The sequence below is a fragment of the Cebus imitator genome, unplaced genomic scaffold (genome assembly GCF_001604975.1).
Source record: "Cebus imitator isolate Cc_AM_T3 unplaced genomic scaffold, Cebus_imitator-1.0 Scaffold10, whole genome shotgun sequence".
NCBI classification, from domain to species: domain Eukaryota; kingdom Metazoa; phylum Chordata; class Mammalia; order Primates; family Cebidae; genus Cebus; species Cebus imitator.
Window position 1 is genome coordinate 1,774,703 of NW_016107325.1, and position 19,347 is coordinate 1,794,049.

Here is a 19,347-nt window from a genome sequence, read left to right on the forward strand (position 1 = left end):
TACTCTGCCATCTTGCTGATGTCCCTTTTTCCATTACAGTGTTTCCCATCTCTAGCATTCTTTTTTATTTTTTCATAGAATTTCCTCTTTCTGATTACATTGTTCATTTATTCTTGTATGTTATTAACTTTATCATTATGGCCCTTCACATATTAACCATAGTTGCTGTAATTCCCCAGTCTGATAATTCCAACATCCTTGCCATATTTGACTCTGATTCCAGTGCTTATTCTGTCTCTTCAAATTGTTTTTTTTATTTGTTTGTTTGTTTGTTTGTTTTTAGTATCTCTTGTAATTTTTTTCTTAATAGCTCAGCATGATGTACTGGGTAAAATGAACTGCTATAAATAGGTCTTTAACTTTAGTAATGTGGTCATGAGGTGCAGGGGTACAGAGCATCCTCTAGTGCAATGATAAGGTCTCAGTCTTAGTGAGCGTATGACTCTGCACTGTAAACTTCACCAGTGCTTCACAGACTACCCCTACTCCTACCTCCACTTACGTGGAACAAAATGACTAGAGTGTGCTAGAGTTGTGTACTCTCCTTCCCCCAGGTAAGTTAGGCTCTGAAAAAATAATAATAATAATAGGCCCTAATAAAATAATTTGTGTTGAGGGTGGGTCTTGTTAAGAAGAACAGAATTATCTGGATTTTTTCAAAATTGTTATTTTCCCCTCTGCTACTGAAAGTACAATAGATTTTTCTTCTCTCTTCGCAATGAGAATCTTGTAAAAGTCACAAAAATGTGGAGACAACCCCATGATAGGAACCTCTGGAATTTCTTACTCTCAGATTTGTCCACACTTAGCCTCTAGCAATTTGTCAATTATACCCCAGGTTTTCTTACCCTGGCACTGGTTCCATGGAGGTTTCCTCTGTTCCTGACCTAGTCCATCATGATAATTTGCATCTGCCTGTCTTCAATTAGGGGGACAGTGATTTTTCCTGTGACCTCACTATTTTTATGCATCTAAAAAGAGTTGTGATTTTTCAGTTTGTAATTTTTTTTTTTTTGAGATGGAATCTTGCTCAGTTGCCCAGGCTGGAGTAGAGTGGTGCAATCTCAGCTCACTGCAACGTCTGCCTCCCGGGTTCAAGCAATTTTCTGCTTCAGCCTCCCAGGTAACTGGGATTACAGGCACCTGCCAGCACACCCAGCTAATTTTTGTATTTTTCGTAGAGACGGCATTTCACCATCTTGGCCAGACTGGTCTTGAACTCTTGATCTTGTGATCCACCCATCTCGGCCTCCCAAAGTGCTGGAATTACAGGTATGAGCCACTGCACCAGGCCGTCAAATTTTTTACTTGCTGTTAAGACAGAGTTGTGACTTCCAACTTCCTTACCAGACCAGAAACCACAAGTCTGCCAATGTTTTTACAGTAAAATTTTGTTTATATTTATTTAAATTTTCTCAATTAATTCAAATACTTCATTATTCCACTGTGATATTTATTTCTTTGTTTTACTGTTTCATTAATTTAAATGTGCTTACTTTTAGTAAACTTTATTTTTTAGAATAGTTATAGATTTACAGAAAAATTGTGAAGATAGCACAGAGTTCCCCATATTAGATGTGAATAGGGGAAACTGAGTGCAAAAATACTTTGTATCCAGTTTTCCTGTTATTCACATCTAATTGATTATGGTACATTTGTTACAGGTAATGAACAAATGTTGGCACGTTATTAACTAAAGTTTACACTTTATTCAAAATTCCTTTTTACCTAGAGTCCTTTTCTGTTCCAGGTTGTCATCTAGGATACTATACTCTATTTAGTCATCATGTCTCCTTAGGCTTTTCTAACTATGACAGATTATCACACTTGACTCGTTTTTTTTTTATGAACTTGACAGTTTTGAGAAGTACTGGCTAATATTTTATAGAGTATCTCTTAATTGGAGACTGTTTGGTATTTTTCTCATGATTAGCCTGAAGTTATGGGTTCTGGGGAGGACCACTAAGATAAAATGCCATTCTCACTACATAATATCAAGGATACATACTACCAGCATAAACCTATGGCAATTGATGTTGATCTTGATCACCTGGCTGGAGTAGTGTTTGCCAGATTTCTTTATTGTAAAATTACTTTTCGCCTTTTACCATAGTATACCTTTTGGGAAAAGGTCATAATATTCTACCCACACTTAAGGAATGAGGAGTTCTGCTCCACTTCCTTGAGGGTGGAGTATCTACATAAATAATGGGAAAGTTTTCCATACAGGAGATTTGTCTCTTCACTCCATTTATTATTTAATCAGTCATTTATTTATTTATATCACTATGGAGACATGAATGTATACTTATTTTTTATTTGGTGTTATAATTTAATACTGTTTTATTTGTTGCTGAAACTGTTTCATCGTTGGCCATTAGGAGCCCGTCTGGTTGGCTTCTATTTCCCTTTGACATATCTCAATCTTTATAAGGTTTTTAATACTTTATCACTTTCTGACATTATAAGATTCTGCAGGCCCTTCTTGTATATTCCCTACCCCAGACCTAGAATAAGCCATTTCTCCAAGGAACTCTGGTTTCTTTTATTGGGGAATGGAATTAGAAGCCAAGATCTTGGTCCTATGTGTGTTCATTGCTGCTAAAGTGTCATTACTTCTTTGACCTCTCAGCTGACAGAGCAAGGAAGTGTGTATAAACGAATTCATGCATACAGAGGTATCTATAAATAATTATGTACATAATCATTCATACTTTTAGTAAGCTAATATTGAGTGCATTTGGATGTCTACAACCTAAACTCATTACCACATGGGTCAATCTAGCATTTTCTCTTACTTATCCGTAAACTTTGAACCCAACAGTAAGAAATCTGGCTTCCATTATCTGCCATGAAGAATTTATTAATTCTTCAATTGCAGTATACATTCATAGCACTGGCAGAGTTATTAATCACATTCAAATGGAAAGCAAGTTTTCCTGTTAGAGTAGAATGTTTTTGTATTATTTATTTTGCCTTTCATTTTATAAACTCCAATCATTTTCAGAGCTACTTGGCTCAGCAACTTTTTTTTCCCCATGTTCTTAAGTAAGTTGTTTTGTACATTTTTAATGCAGTTAGATTGTTTTTGTCGCATTCTTCATTCTATCCTGGGATCCCCCAACCTCCTAAGTGGGCTTTTTGATAATATGCATGCATTAAGGATAATTCTTCATGCTGTAAACTGCTATGGTTTTGATAAATGCATAAAGTCATGTATCCAAGATTACAATATCACACAGAGGAGTTTCATCACTATATAAAACTCTTCTTTCTATTCAACCGTCTCCATGCCCTTTTCTCACCCCTAACCTCTTAAAACCACCCATATCTTTACTATTGCTATAGTATTGCCTCTTCCATCATGTCATATAAATGGAAACATACAGCATTAGTCTTTTCAGACTAGTTTCTTTCACTTAGCAACATGCATTTGTGTCTTTTTGTGACTTGATAGTTTATTTTTTTTGTATCTGAATAATATAGCTGAATAATATTGCATCTTATGGTTATAACAGTTTGTATATCCACTTTTTCTCACAGACTATGACTTGTCTTTTGATTCTCTGAACAGTGCCATTCACAAAGCAGAAGTTTCCATTTTCATAAAGTCTAATGTGTCAACTTTTTCTTTCATAAATCATCCTTTTGAATATATCTAAAAACTCTTTACCATGCCAAAGGAAATCTAGAATTTCTCCTATGTTATCTTACTGAAGTGTTATAGTTTTGTGTTTTATATCTATGTCTATTATCCATTTTGAGTTAATTTTTGTGAAATGTATAAGAGCTTGCATATCTGACAGAACCATTTGTTGAAAACACTATGCTTTCTACATTTAATTGACTTTACTTCTTTGTCAAAGATAATTTACTGTATTTGCGTGTGTCTATTTCTAGGCACTCTGTTCTGTTCCACTGACTTATCTGTCTATTATTTTGCCAATATCATGCTGTAATGATGACTATACTTTATATTAAGTCTTTAAAAGGATATTGTGATTCCTCCAAATGTGTTCTTCAGTATTTTCTTGGCAATTATATGTCTTTTGCATTCTCATATAAACTTTAGAATTAATTTGTTGGTGTCTACAAAATAGCTTGCTAGAATTTTGATTGAGATTACACTGAATCTACAGATATTGGGAAGAACTGAATTGTGAAACTATGGAGTCTTCCAATCCATGAACACTGACACTCTATTTAGGGTTATAGTTTACCATATAGAGATCCTGTAATATTTTGTTAGATTTATATATATTTCATTTTCTGCATGCTATCAACATGTTTTCTTTTTTCAAATTCCAATTGTTCATTGTTGGCATGCAGGAAAGCAATTGATTTTTGTATGTTAACCTTGCATTTCATGACCTTGCTGTACTCACTTAGCAGTGCCAGGATTTTTAGTTACACTGTTGATTCTTGAGACTTTTCACATAGACAACATTATCATCCTCAAAGAAAGAGTTTCTTTTCTTCCTTCCCTATTTGTGTCTTTTGTTTCTTTTCCTTCCCGTATTTCACTAGCTAAGATTTTCATACAACGTAGAAAGAAGTGAGATAAAATATATTTGCTTTGTAGCTGATCTTAGAAGGAAAGTGTGCAGTTTCCCACAATTATGATATTAGCTGTAGGCTTTTTGTAGATGTTCTTTATCAAGCTGAGGAAGTTATCCTTTATTCATAAGACATACATTTTTTTATATTCTTTCAAACTTCTATTTTCCCTCAAGTCCTGATAATTTTGTGGTATCTCCTGACTATGCTCATGGCTGATCATTTCCTTTTGTACTTTATAATTTTGATAATAAGTGTTTTGTTTATTTTCTATGTAAAATTTCCTACTATCCTCTGCTCAAAAAGATCCACCTGCCTAGAAATGGCAAACTTCAGTATGCCAATCACTATTCACTTAAATTCATTTAGATTCCCTAAGTAAAATTTGAAAGCAAGTAACTAGTTCATTCTTTCTTATTCTTTTTAAATATTCTTTTATCATTTCATGCACCCAGGAGACAAAGTTAGAAGGCCAGAAAGTTTCTTAATCAACTTTTTGGCTAGTTATATAATATTGACAAGGTTATTTCATTCTGGAATTCACTAATGCTTCCATTTTTTTTAATGTGAAAATTATTGCTGGGCATGGTGGCTCACACCTGTAATCCCAGCACTTTGGGAGGCTGAGACAGGAGGATCACAAGGTCAGGAGTTTGAGACCAGTCTGGCCAACATGGTGAAACGCTGTCTCTACTAAAAATACAAAAATTAGCCAGCCATGGTGGCAGGCTCCTGTAATCCCAGATACTCAGGAGGCTGAGGCAGGAGAATCACTTGACCTGGGAGTTGGAGGTTGCAGTGAGCCAAGATCGTGCCAGTGCATTCCAGCCTGGGCAACAAGAGCAAAACCGTGTCCAAAAAAAAAAAAAATTATTATGACATACACTAATTTTTACTCAAGGGGGTTTAGAGACAGCTCAATACCCTTATATTATCAAGTCTGTGAACTCCTTGAATGCTGTTACACAGACTAGGGTGCTCCCTAATCCCTACCTTCTAATGTTCATGACTTATGTAATCCCTGCTTCTTCAGTGTGGGTGGGTCTGTGACATTTTTCTAACAAACAGAACATGGTATAGTTGATAGGATGCTATTCCCATCTTAATGTTACATTATATGGCAAAGGTGATGGGGAAGTCACTTAAGAGGTTATGCTATATGGCAAAGGCAATTACATTGTACTATTTAAGACTCTGTCTTGTTTGCAGCCTCTCCCTTTTTCCTCTTCACTATCTACTTTGAAGAAGCAAGCTGCTATAAATTATATGACCACCAGGAAATGATTCTGACAACAACCTGAAGGAGCTTAAAGGTAAATCCTTCTCCAATCAAGCCTCCGGGTAAGAACTCAACCTTGGGCAACAACTTAATTGCAGCTTTGTGAGATCCTGAGCAGATTTAGCTAACCTGTGCTCAGACTCCTGACCCACAGAAACTTTAAGATAATAAATATATTTTAGGCTTTTAAGTTTGTGGTGATTTTTTTTTTTTTTTGAGACGGAGTTTCACTCTTGTTACCCAGGCTGCAGTGCAGTGGTGCGATCTCAGATCACTGCAACCTCCACCTCCTGTGTTCAAGAGATTATCCTGCCTCCAGAGTAGCTGGGATTACAGGCATGCACCACTGTGCCCGGCTAGTTTTTGTATTTTTAGTAGAGACGGGGTTTCCCCATATTGGTCAGACTACTCTGAAACTCCTGACCTCAGGTGATCCTCCCGCCTCAGCCTCCCAAAGTGCTGGGATGACAGGCGTGAGCCACCGCGCCCGGCAGTAGTCTGTTAAATAACAATAAAAAAGCTAATAATGCAAAATCTCAATTAAGTAAGTAGGGTCTTTTAAGGTCCTCAAAGAAGTAAACGTCAAGAAGTCACCCAGGTTTTTTTAAAACAATTACTTCTTTTATGATAGAGAGAAATGCAGGGAGAGAGACAGAAAGAGAGAGAGAGAAAGTTCTGACGCTGAAAAATAGCAGTCTTTATTTCATAAAGGCATCAAATTTTGATTTTATAGCCCATAGGTATGTAAGGAAATGGATATAAAATAACAATACTTTTATGATCTGAAGGGCTGAATATAGTTATGTATTACTTACTATTTTTAGTACGTGTACTTTCAAAAATGCCTGTACTTTGTCATCAATACACACAAACTATATCCAATTTTGATATCTTCAGTACAAACAGGGATTTTAAATGCTATCTGTATCATGCACTTAAGATACAAAATTATCATAAAGTAGAAAGTCATAAATAAAAGTTCACTTCTAAAAATATATTCCTAATCTGTTTGTTATGGTGGTGTTCTTCAGCCCCATGATAAAGTAATTCCCAATCCACCTGATTCAAATTTATCAAATGCTCTTCCAGAAAAATGCATTTTCATAACGGGTTGTTAATTAACGTAGTTCACCAGTATTACATGTTTGACAACTTTCAGGTTAAAAAAAACGCTTTTCAATTTCTTTCCCAGTAAATTATATCAGAGTGAGTCACTATGCACCAGAAGTTTCTTCTAAAGCCCCACTGAGGTCATAAATTTAGCTGAAAAGCTATACTGTGAGAAATTTACCCACATTTCCACTAACCAAAAGCTAGTTTTCTCACAGCTTGTGAACATATAAAACATGACATACCCTTCCTTCCTGTATTTTGGTTAACCAGTATTTTTTCTTTATCTCAGAACATACCTCAACTCTAATTCTTACCGCGAACTAAAGTGATCCTTGCTCCATCCCTTCCTTGCCCCTTTTTTTGTGTTTGAGGTCTACTACCATACAGCAGTATAACACTTCTGTATTAAAGTTACAAGAAAAGCAAATGATCTATCGTCTGCTTTCCCATATGACCTATGATAGTTTTCAAAGCATTTTTTTCACCTTGTAGAAGATTTCAAAGTCATCTTTTCTCAAATAAATGTGGTATTTCCTTCCCTGGACTTTGTGAAATAGGATAACAAGAAATGCTGAATTCATATAAGTAGACCTTTAACAGGATGATTCTAGACTATGATGAGAAATAAGCAATATCAGTTGAATCATAACTGGTTTGCAAACTCTTGTTGAAAATAAATGCATTGCTAATCGTGTAGTTATTAAAGAACCTATATCTGAAAACTTTTGTATGAGGGACAAGAGAAATGTTTGTTTAGCTATTTACCAAAAGAAATACACTTATCTATGCAGTATCTACACTTGTACATTTTAAGTATTCCTATTGGGTGGAATAAAAAGTACTGTGATGATCACTAAACAGAAACAAAAGAGTAAAGGATATCTAAAATAGACTAGAGCAAGGAAGAACTGACTTCCAACTTCAGCCCTGCCACTGACTAGCTTTGTGACCCCGAGAACAATTCCAGATTCCTGCCTTCTTATCTGCATGCCTAACACGTACTATATAGTAATTGTGAGGATCACACATAAAGTGTCTCTAGCCAACTAGGTATTCAGTAAATGGTAGACAGGATTGCTGTTGTTTCTGTGAAAGGTGTCTCACTCTGCCTTTCATATAAATGACTCTCATGCAGAACCCACTGGATGTTTCTCAGCTCAAGAGTTAATGGGCAGGTCCCAAATATAAATCTTATTATACTTTATCATTTATTTCTTCTTCTACATGCTTCCTTACCCTACCCATTTTTTCTCAGAATAACTAATTCCTTCATCAGTTTACTTAAATTTAGCAGTTCTATTTAAAGTGTTTCTATTTCTCTCTCTCTCTCTCTCTCGCACACACACACACACACACACACACACACACACAAAGAAAGAAAGAACTTAAAATCAGTAGACTATTACATAGTCCATATTGTCTACTCTAGGATATAGGTAATGAACAGCTGTGCCACCAGAACACATAATTCATAGACTTTAATGGATATTAAATAAAACGTAGAGTAATTAAAAGGCTAGAAGTAATGTGATACTAACATAACCAAGAGGCAAAAGGCTGCTGAGGTGATAGCTATTTAGAATATATGATATAAAGTGAGAAGTAACGTGAAAAAATCTGCAGGAGGAAAATTCTTTTCCCAACTCTCACATTTTGGATGTGAGACATTTGTAAAAAAAAAAAATTATGAAGCTGTAGGATTCAGAAAGTTCTAGACTTGCCATTAACATTCAGCAGAACAAAAGTTGAATGGAGCAAAAAGCATGACCTCCCCGCCCATTTTGTTTAGACTGACTATAAAAAAGGCTTTATTAAGATCTTTGTCAGAACCCATCTCAGACCGCATCTTTCCATGGTTCTCGTGAACCTTATCCCTCCTATTGAATGTTTTTTTTGTTTTGTTTTTTCTTTTGAGACGGAGTCTTATCTGTCACCCAGGCTAGAGTGCAGTGGTGTGATGCACAATCTTGGCTCACTGCAACCTCCACCTCCCTGGTTCAAGCAATTCTCCTGCCTCAGCCTCCTGCGTAGCTGGGATTACAGGCACGCGCCACCACACCCGGCTAATTTTTGTATTTTTAGTAGAGATTCAGTTTCACCATGTTGTTCAAGCTGGTCTCGAACTCCTGACCTTGTGATCTGCCTGCCTTGGCCTCCCAAAGTGCTGGGATTACAGGTATGAGCTACCACACCCGGCTGACCCCTCCTATTAAGTCTTATGCTTTCCATTTTATTGTCACGGTAGATGTGAGAAAGGGCTGATGGTCATCTTTGTTTACAAGCCATCACAGGTTTGAACAAATTCAAAATCGCCTATTATTAAGCCTCCTCAGGAGCTACTAGGCATAAACAAACCTAAGATTTTATAACCCACCAATTATCCTATGGAAGATAGTCCAGATTATTATATTCTGCTACACCTTTATTCATGCTTGACTTCAAAATCTTGTCAATTTTTCACAAGGATAATCTAGAAAATAAATATTAGTTTTGCTTTCACAGACAGCACTGAAATGAGTAGGCACTTGCAGCTTTGTTATATTACTTAACTTATTATTTAGTTTCCCTGTCTGCTTAGAACTTGTGATGTTTGGGTTGAAAAAAATGATTTAAGAAGCAAAAACTATGACACAACAATTTAAATAAAGGTCACTATTGCGGTGAAATGGGATGTCAGTTTTGCAATTCATCTGCACTTTCCCACGAAGCTGAGATCTGGGTGAGTCTAGAGACATTTGTGAAATAAGCTAATTTGAAAGGACACCACAATCTGTCAAAAGCGACTTTCTTCCTCTTCCACAGCACGATGAAGGCCAGGGATAAATTTCAAGAGTTGCTTTCGGACACTTCCTTTTCTGCTCTTTCGGGGCAGGGTCCCAAACATGCTTGAGAAGTTGCCCTCCCACAAGGGAGACATGGATCCGCTGCTGGTGTTACTGATGCTTCGGGTCTTCCTTGAAGATGACCTCCTCAGAAAATCATCCCCCTCCTTGGGGCTAAAGCACTCATCATCTGTGCTCGTCTGCCGACTGAAGGCACCCCTGCTGCAGTCCTCAGACACACACATCTGGTAGCCGTCTTCACTGTCCATCGTCATGGAGCTTAGCCAGCTCTTACAGCTGCTCTCACTGGATAATCGATTCCGGTCCACAAAGGCTGGTCCTGGCCCGGGCAGGGGTCCAAACAAAGATGATTCATCCAAGTCCATGCTTTCCAAACTTGGGCAGTTAGCTGCATCACCTAGAGCAGAGAGAAGAGTCTACTGTGAAATGGATCTGTTCATCACTCCTTACAAATAAATACGCTACGTCAAAACTTCTCTTTGAATGACACAAGAAAGAGTAAGAGTGAAAAATACTTCTCACTGAGCTTTGGCTTGCATGAATAAACGACTGCTTATGAGGCCATTTGGTAAACCTTATAGTAGGGTTTCCCGAACTGTTGTTCAAAAATTATAATATTAGAGTGAATTTAAACAAGATGTTTCATATGACAACAGTTCAACCCAACTGACAGTCTACCAGTGTCACATCTGAATCTCCAAAATGATCATTTTGTACATTTAAATAACCCTGAAACCTTTTTTAAATTCTCAAATAAATGGGGTTCCATACAATAAATATTAGTTTTGGGGAAATGCTATCAGGATTTTCTCCATTTAGTTTCTCTGATTCTTAGGTACTTTTTCTTTCTTTCTTTTTTTAGATGGAATCTCTCTCTGTCAACAGGCTGGAGTGCAGTGGCGTGATCTTGGCTCACTGCAATCTCCATCTCCCAGGTTGAAGCGATTCTCCTGCTTCAGCCTCCCAAGTAGCTGGACTACAGGCATGCACCACCACACTCAGCTAATTTTTGTATTTTTAGTAGAGACAGGGTTTCACCATGTTGGCCAGGATGGTCTTGATCTCTCAACCTCCTGATCCACCCGCCTCGGCCTCCCAAAGTGCTGGGATTATAGGCATGAGCTGCCGTGTCCGGCCAGTATTGTCTTTTAAAAATAATTCTAAAATTATCATAAAATTATTTGAAGTATATAGAAAACAGTTATGAAACAGGTAATTCAAAAGTGTTTCTTAGAGAAAGGATTTGTGAAATCAAATGTATCTCCCAACCTCAATATTCCAAGTTTTGTTTTGGAATACCTAAATTCTCTGGAATGATACTGTACCCAGAAACCATCCCTGTCCTCAAGTAAGTAATAACTTATTTGAAGAAATTGAATTGTATCTGCTTGGCTGATTTTTTTCCATTGATCCTTCATAACCTACATCTGGCTCTTCAAACTCAAATGTTGATCACATACAACACCCTGTCCATACTGCCCTCCCTGCTTCCACACTATCTGAGTTGGTTGGTATCTTGCTAAAAAGAGAGAGAGAGAGAGAGAGAGAGAGAGAGAGAGAGAGAGAGAGAACTTGTAATATCAGCCTTGGAAAAATATAATTAGTAAGTTACTCTGCTTCAGAAGAATGGTTTTATTTTGTGCTAGTTATCTTTACTGCTGCTCTCGTTTGTCCTTGGTTGATAATATAAAAAGAAACTTTTTTCACATTATTCGCAAGGTTGAGTAGAGCCAGCCCTACAGTGACTAGTTGTAATGCTTTCCTTTTTGCTAATATGACCTACTTCATTTCACCTTGCAATGAGTGATCAATTTCTTTTGATTGGAGAGCAATTGCCTTACAGAATCACATGCCGTGGATGTTTACTATACATCTAGAAAAAGCAGAACCCCCTCAATCACTCAAAAAATGTGTACAACAACGACTTTATGAGGATCCTGATCTAACAATGTTGTCTATACAAGGCTGTTCCTGTGGAACTCCAGGAATTTCTATATTCACTGGGCCATTCAGGATGCTCCAGAAGTGAAAATGAGGCTAAAAGGCCCTCATGTCTAAAGAAAGCAAGGAGGTGGCTGAATTTACAGGGCCATTAAGAAGTTTTTGTATTAAATATTTCTGCCTCTCTAACAAACTTCACTCCCCAAAAAAATCCATTATGAATTTTTTAAAAAATATTAAATGAAGAAGTAACTTGTACATAAGTTTCAAACACTTCAATTAAAAAAATAAATATACAGAGCTTCATCCCAAAACTCTAAGCCATAAATTAGTGACTAGTTAAGGATTTTTATATTTTTCAGTAAACAAATTATCACTTTTAGCACATATTCTGGGTTAGAAACATAAGCTTGGTGCTATCTAAAGAAGAGATAACCTATATTTCATACCCACATAGCGGTTTCAGTGAATTATTTGTACATAAAAGTTCATTCCTTTGTTTACATCTGTCACATAGCAAATAGCAAATTAACACATTTTAAACTCAACCCTTCCCTTAAAAATGAACTCAGTGGCAAGAACTATGCATTTACTCTTGCAATAATCTTACACATTTCTGTCTTCATCTTTGGGGCCATGAAAAAGAATCTCTGTGCATAAATGTAATTTATGCAATTGAAACAGAAGACAGGAGCTCTACCCAATAAGTGTGCAACCATTCTAGCTTTAATAGCTTCTAAAAACTATTCAGCCCCTGAGCCGTGATTGTTTTCAGAAACATAATTCATTCACTGAAGTAGAAGGAAAGTCAGGCAATCTTCCCCAATGATCTAAAATCTCCAGATGCCTATTTTCAAGCATGTTCATCCACGTGCATATGCATCATGTATGTGGAATAGTGGATCTGACTTCACTTATCCCTCCTCTGAATACAGTCACTCCAAAGCTTACACCAAAGAAACACAGATTCGTTTCTTTGACCAGCACTAGACTAATTTTTCTTGGAATGATGATAATCTTAAAACAACTTAGAGGCAGAAATACTGAAAGAAGTAATGTTACTGTGGTTTCTCAACAGGAAATTGCATTTACCATGAAGTAGACGATGTTCCTGTAACTGCAGAGATCTGTACTCCACCCATTTTTGTTTCAAGGTTTGCTGTGAGATTAAAAAAAAAAAAATGTTATAATGATTAGGGAACCCCAGTGAAGCTAGCAATTTAATTCTAGGTGTTGAGATTTGTCATTAATTTTTTTCTTTTTTTTTTTGAAATGGAGTCTCACTCTGTCGCCCAGGCTGGAGTACAGCGTGAGATCTCGGCTCACTACATCTTCTGCCTTCTGGTTTCAAGTGATTCTCCTGCCTCAGCCTCCTGAGTAGCTGGGATTACAGGCACCTGCCACTAAGCCTTTTACATTTTTAGTAGAGATGTGGTTGCACCATGTTGGCCAGGCTGGTCTCAAACTCCTGAAATCATGATCCACACACCTCAGCCTCCCAACATGCTGGTGAAATAAGAGCCACTGCACCTGGCCTGTCATTAAGTTTCTTCACATTTTTTTTCTAGTACTCCCAATCCATTCATCCATTTAAAATATTTTTGCTCTATAATAGGAGAATATTGGGAATACTATTCTCTCAAGAAATAATTTAGTTTTCTTTAAAAAAAAACAACAAGAAAAACAATACAATATATTTTTTTATTTTAAAAAATTATTTTAAAAAGATTATTTGGGTTTGTGTCCCAGCTACTCCAGGAGGCTGAGGTGGGAGGATTGCTTGAGCCCAGGAGTTCTGGGCTGTAGTGTGCTATGCTGATCAGGTGTCCGCACTAAGTTCAGCATCAATATGGTGACGTCCCAAGACTGGGGGACCACCAGGTTGCCTAAGGAGGGGTGAACCGGCCCAGGTTGGAAATAGAGCAGTTCAAAATTCCCGTGCTGATCAGCAGTGGGATCGCGCCTGTGAATAGCCACTGCACTCCAGCCTGGGCAACATAGTGAGACCCTGTCTCTTAAAAAAATAATAATAATAAAATAAAAAGAAAAGGCAAGGATTTACCCGCTAGGATTTCCACATCTGTAGGATGAAGACAATAATAGAGCCTAAACCCTGGATATGTTATGAGGATTGGATGAGTGAAGAGATGTAAAATGTTTAGAACATTGACTAGAACTTAGTAAATGCTCTACAAATATCATCAACATACAAGCCTGAGGCCCTAACACAGCCTTTTCTGTCAGCCAGCTATTTATTTTCCACACCAAAAAGGAGAACAGAACTATCTGAAATGCTTCCTTAGTGGGCTAAACTTAGAACACTGCTAAGCACCCTGACTTCTTAACTGCTTCCGTTCTTGGTTGCCCCAGCACATGAGAGCTGAGGCCCATAGTGGGAATTAAGTAGCTGCCACATGAGGCAAGACAGTACTCAAGTCTTGACCTTTCCCACAGAGGGGACTGAGGCAATGGCAGTCTAAAAACTACGCAGAAGGCATCTGAAAAGACTCAGCCATAGGCTCACTGTCTCCCATTCTTCATCCTCTACTCTTCCCCTTCCTTTGCCAATTCAGGTCCCTATACCAAGTCCAGCAAGTGGGCACAGCTCAGGTTTGCCTGTGGACTCTTATGACAAAGGAAAGACAGCCTAGTTGAAACAAGCACTCCTTCACACAAAGCAATCTCCAAGGAGTAGATGAAGGCTAAAAAAAAAAAAAAAAAAAAAAGGAAAAAAACATGTATCTGGACAAGGACTAAGGAAAAGAAAATAATAAAATTGCAAGAACATCATTAAATGCTTAAGGGGAACATGACTTATTCCTCAGTCTTCAAAGGTTGAACAATAACTGGGCATAACTTTCCAAACCCTGATACTAGTAACATTTCACAGCAACCCTTATGGTTGCCAATATAAAACGCAAGCAATAAATTAATCAAATGCTTCAGTCAGTCAACTTCTTGTTTTTTCTGTACCACAGTATAGTCTAGAATAGCTATAATACTGCTTTGAGGTCTGGGGGCAGTGGCTTACACCTGTAATCTCAGCACTTTAGGAGGTTGAAGCAGGAGGACTGGTTGAGACCAGGAGTTTGAAACAAGCCCAGGCAACATAGTGAGACCCTATCTCTACAAAAAAAAAAAAAAAAAAAATAAAAAAAAAAAAAAAAAAAAATATATATATATATATATATATATATATATATATATTTTTTTTTTTAATTAGCTGGGTATATGGTGCACACAAGTTCTCACAAGGCTGAGGTAGGAGGATCGCTTAAGTCCAGGGGGAGTATAAGGCTAGCAAGTATGTGGCATACATACCAACCCTTTCATCTTCCTTAAAGAGATTTATTTCCTACAAGAAACTAGAGTCCAGTGGAGGAACACAGGGATAGGTCCACAGTCAGAACTAGAGACAGAAAGAAGAGGAAACTATATTTCTGTACTTACTATCCAAAAATACAAAGTCAGCACTGGCCATTTAGTCTTTTTTTTTTTTTAATAAAGGTTTTTCAATATCTGATTTGTTGATTTGGTCCAGTCATTTCAGTAATGTCGTCACTTAAACCAAGAAAATACCAGTGTGAAGAGCAGATGTGTCACAGTGACTAAGGGTTTTTTATCTGTAACTAAGCTTCCCTATTTTCCTATGTGTCTGTTTCTGCCTGTGTTACTGACATCAGAATTGTATATCTGGACATATCTGAACTCTCATCACTAGGGGAGAATTACAGCACAAATGAGATCTAACCATACTGGGCAGCATCACCTCACTGTGCCTAGTTCAGTGCCAGGTACATAGCAGCTGCTCGGTAAATAATGGTTGAATGAATACGTGAAAAAAATGGCTTCCTAAATCAACTCTCAGCTATCACACAGTGGTTCCGAAGAAGTTTCCAATGCCTTCAATCTATAGAAGACACACAGCTGAACATTTCCATGGCACTTTAATACTTGAATTGTGCTTTCACTGATAACATGATATTTAATTTTCATAACTTCTCTAAAAAGTTACAGATTCGAAAATGAAGATTCAGTGTAGCAAAATATTCCCTAAGCACTACAAACCCAGTAAATAGCAGAAGTAGATTACAAACTAGCTCTCCCAGCTAGCCCACTGGATGTGTTGCTTTCATGTTAAACATTTGAATCATAGGTCAGAAGAATGGGAATCCCTGAAAATGTGGCTCAGAAAGGACGACTGTTTCTAAAGAAGAGCTGGTGGCCCCATGAAGAGTCTCTGAGGGACAGAATGCTCACTTACAAAGGATGCACAAAGTAAATGTCATTGTGTGGAGGGGAAACCAGGCTGACTGTGGCTATGGATCAGGCTGAAACATTTCTGGCTCAAGAGATAAATAGAATCTCATAATTTCAAGATTAGAAATACGACAGACATTTCTAATGCAAGATGGAAAGCAGAATGAACTTTAAAGTCTTCTGGATATGGAGAAGCAGAAAGAAATTCTATGGCAATATACGGTATAAATGCACCTATCTGAAACCAAGGTCTGAGCCAGGTTTTCTGCTTAAGGAAAGAATGTTGGCTGAATCTCCATCGCTGGGAAAGGAGGCTGAGAAACGCTGCTGCTGCTGGCTATGGCTTATGTACAGCTTATACGTAGAGAGGCAGGAGTACCTAAGCATAGCCTCATGACTTGAGCCAAACAGCTCACTGAGTCCCCAGGGAAGGCATCTAAGCCCCTAGACCTGGCTCTGGATTGGTAGCCTTGAAGTGCTGAGTGGGGACAAGCATCCAATTATAACATTGTGCTGAAGGGAGAAGCTATATGACATGCAAGGGAAGTAGGCAATCTAAATCCCCAAACACTCACAGATGTTTAATGATAAAAAAGATAATAAAATTGATAATTGGTACATGGATTCTTTCTAAGCAAAATGAAAATAAAAAGTGTCAAAAAAAGACTTTAAAATAAAAATGTTTGTAATCCTCTGAAAGATAAATAAGATACAAACTAATTTTTTTTTTTTTTTTTTTGCCTTTTGTCCACTTTACTTCTACTCACTATTAGTCAATGTGGGTACAGATAAGAATCACAGTTTTCTGGCAGGACAGCCATTTCTCAGTAATAAACAACACACTTACAAAAAGTATAAATCTTTCATAAAAAGGTAATGGATTTTAAGAAAACAAGCATATGCATCAGTAATGCTTGGGGTAAAACAGATTCATTTTGTTGATTTCTATTGAGCTTTCATAAGATTTGATCAAAAGCTAGCAAATACACAGTAGAAAAGAAATGCTATTCTAAATAAGAATATTGTGAAGTTATTTTGTCTATATAAATAAAAATATGACCTCACACCAATAGTCTCATCTATAGCTATACAACATCAAATGCTATTTTTATTTAAAATTTTATTTCATGTAAGTATTCAATTTATAACAAACTAATTTTTATAACTTAATACAAAGAACACATTCTATACAGACAGCTAACAAGAACATTTCTGAAGATGTTACTGAGGAATTCAGAAAGAATATAACACAAAAAGAAAATGAGATAAAAATATGAAACAGTCATTAGGAATCATGAAAGATAAATCAAGAAACTATGTCTAATAGGAATTCCAGAAGATAATACAGTAGTGGTATAGAAGATTGAGTTGACAGTTTTCCAAAACTAAAGAAGGTCTTTAAACAGAAAGAACACTGTAAGTTCTACGTAGTATAAAGTTAGAAATTAATCCAGAATTAATTACATTGTAGTAAAACTGTAGAATAAAGACAAAAGAATATCTTAAAGCAACCAGAAAAAGGATTAAATATTGCCACAAATACTGGTCTTTTAAAACACCCAAAACTTGAAAATCCTATGGAGAAAAGTATCAAGAAAAAAAAAGAAGGCATAAAAAGTGGTATAAGATGCAAGAAAAAATATGGAGGCACACAAACAATTTTTGACAAAAATTTAAAATATTAGAATAATATTTTACTGTCAACTCAGTTAATAAATTTAAAAACTTTGTTAACAAAAACGTAAGTCACTAAAACTGGCTTTAAAAAACAAAAACAAAAAAAAAAACAGAGATCCTGAGTAGTCTCACAACTAATAAAGAAATTGAAACAGTATGTTAACAGCATTCCCATGAAAAAAGAACCCTGAAATGAAATGATTCAGGTATTATAAAAATTCTACCAGAAAACAAGAAGAGGAAAACAGCCCCCAGGTCTAGTAAACTTGATTCCAAAACTTAAAAAGATAATCTATGGAAAGAAACCTATAGACCAGTCTACCTGAAAAACAAAGCTATCTTTTAAAATCCTAAAGAAAATACTCACAGATCAAGCCTGTAATTACAATTACAAACTATAAATTTCAAGGCTAAGCCAGGTTGAGCTTAGCCTAGAAATGAAATGGTAGCCTTGTATTAGAATATGTTTAAATGTCATTCACATATTAACAGAATTTTTTCAAATGAATAAATAAGAAGACCAGCTTAACAGATGCAGATAAAAGTATTTGACAAAATTTAATACGCAAGCACTGTAAACTACAAGCAAACTTCATATAGAATGGAGTCTCCTTAACCTGAAAGATAGCTCATTCCTAATGGAAAAGAAATTAGGAAGAATTCCCTTTAAAATCAGGAATGAAACAAGGATACCTACAACTATAGTTTCTATTCATTGTGGTATGGTAGCTCCTAAGCTGTGAAGTAAAGTAAGAAAAAGAAGCAAAACTCATTCATAACAGATAGTTACTATCTCTACAGTAAACCCAAAATAATCTTCAAATAACTTATTAGAGATATGATGCAGTTTCCTCAAATTGATATATATATATATAAAGTGCTATCAGAGCTGTGAGTGTTGGCTCAGGCCTGTAATCCCAACAATTCAGGAGGCTGAGACATGAGGATTGCTTGAACCCAGGAGTTTGAGGCTATAGTGAGCTATAATCACATTGCTGCACTCTAGCAAGGGCAACAGAGCAAGACCCTGTCTCCAAAAATAGATAAATAAAATTTGATATCAATCAAAACACCAATATTTATTTACATATAATTTATTTTTATAATTTATATAGATGATCTAAGGACCAAGAATAACTATGCCCAACGTGATAACAAGATTTATTATAGGCAATCTGGGATGAACAAATTGACCAATGGATCATATTAGAAAGCCTATAAGCAAATCCATGCATATGTGGAACTTGCTTAAAAATAGAGGTTTTGGCCGGGGACGGTGGCTCACATCTGTAATCCCAGCACTTTGGGAGGTCGAGGCAGGCGGATCACGAGGTCAGGAGATTGAGACCATCCTGGCCATGGTGAAATCCTGTCTCTACTAAAATACAAAAAAAAAAAAAAAAAAAAAGTTAGCCAGGAGTGGTGGCACACGCCTGTAGTCCCAGATACTCAGGAGGCTGAGGCAGGGAAATCGCTTGAATCCAAGAGACGGAGATTGCAGTGAGCCAAGATTGTGCCACTGTACTCCAGGCTGTTGAAAGAACAAGACTCTGTCACACACACACAAAAAAAGAATAGAGGTTTTATTGCAAGTCAGTTGGAGGGTAAAAAGGGGACTACAAAATAAATGGTACCAGAAGAACTGGTTATTCAGTTGGAAAAAAATTAAATTGGAAT

At 36.7% G+C, this 19,347-nt stretch overlaps 1 protein-coding gene across 1 annotated transcript in view; it reads right to left on the reverse strand.

Annotated features, from left to right (window-relative positions):
• Positions 1 to 9,350: 9,350 nt before the first annotated feature.
• The window catches only part of LOC108317054 (cytohesin 1 interacting protein), a 28,801-nt gene continuing 18,804 nt past the window's right edge, over positions 9,351 to 19,347 (reverse strand). The window contains exons 7-8 of the mRNA XM_017547227.2: positions 12,826 to 12,892; positions 9,351 to 10,189 (exon numbers count right to left, since the gene is read on the reverse strand). Of these exons, the coding sequence (XP_017402716.1) occupies positions 9,723 to 10,189; positions 12,826 to 12,892 (534 nt within the window). The 3' untranslated portion in view covers positions 9,351 to 9,722. The remainder of the gene's footprint in view (positions 10,190 to 12,825; positions 12,893 to 19,347) is intronic.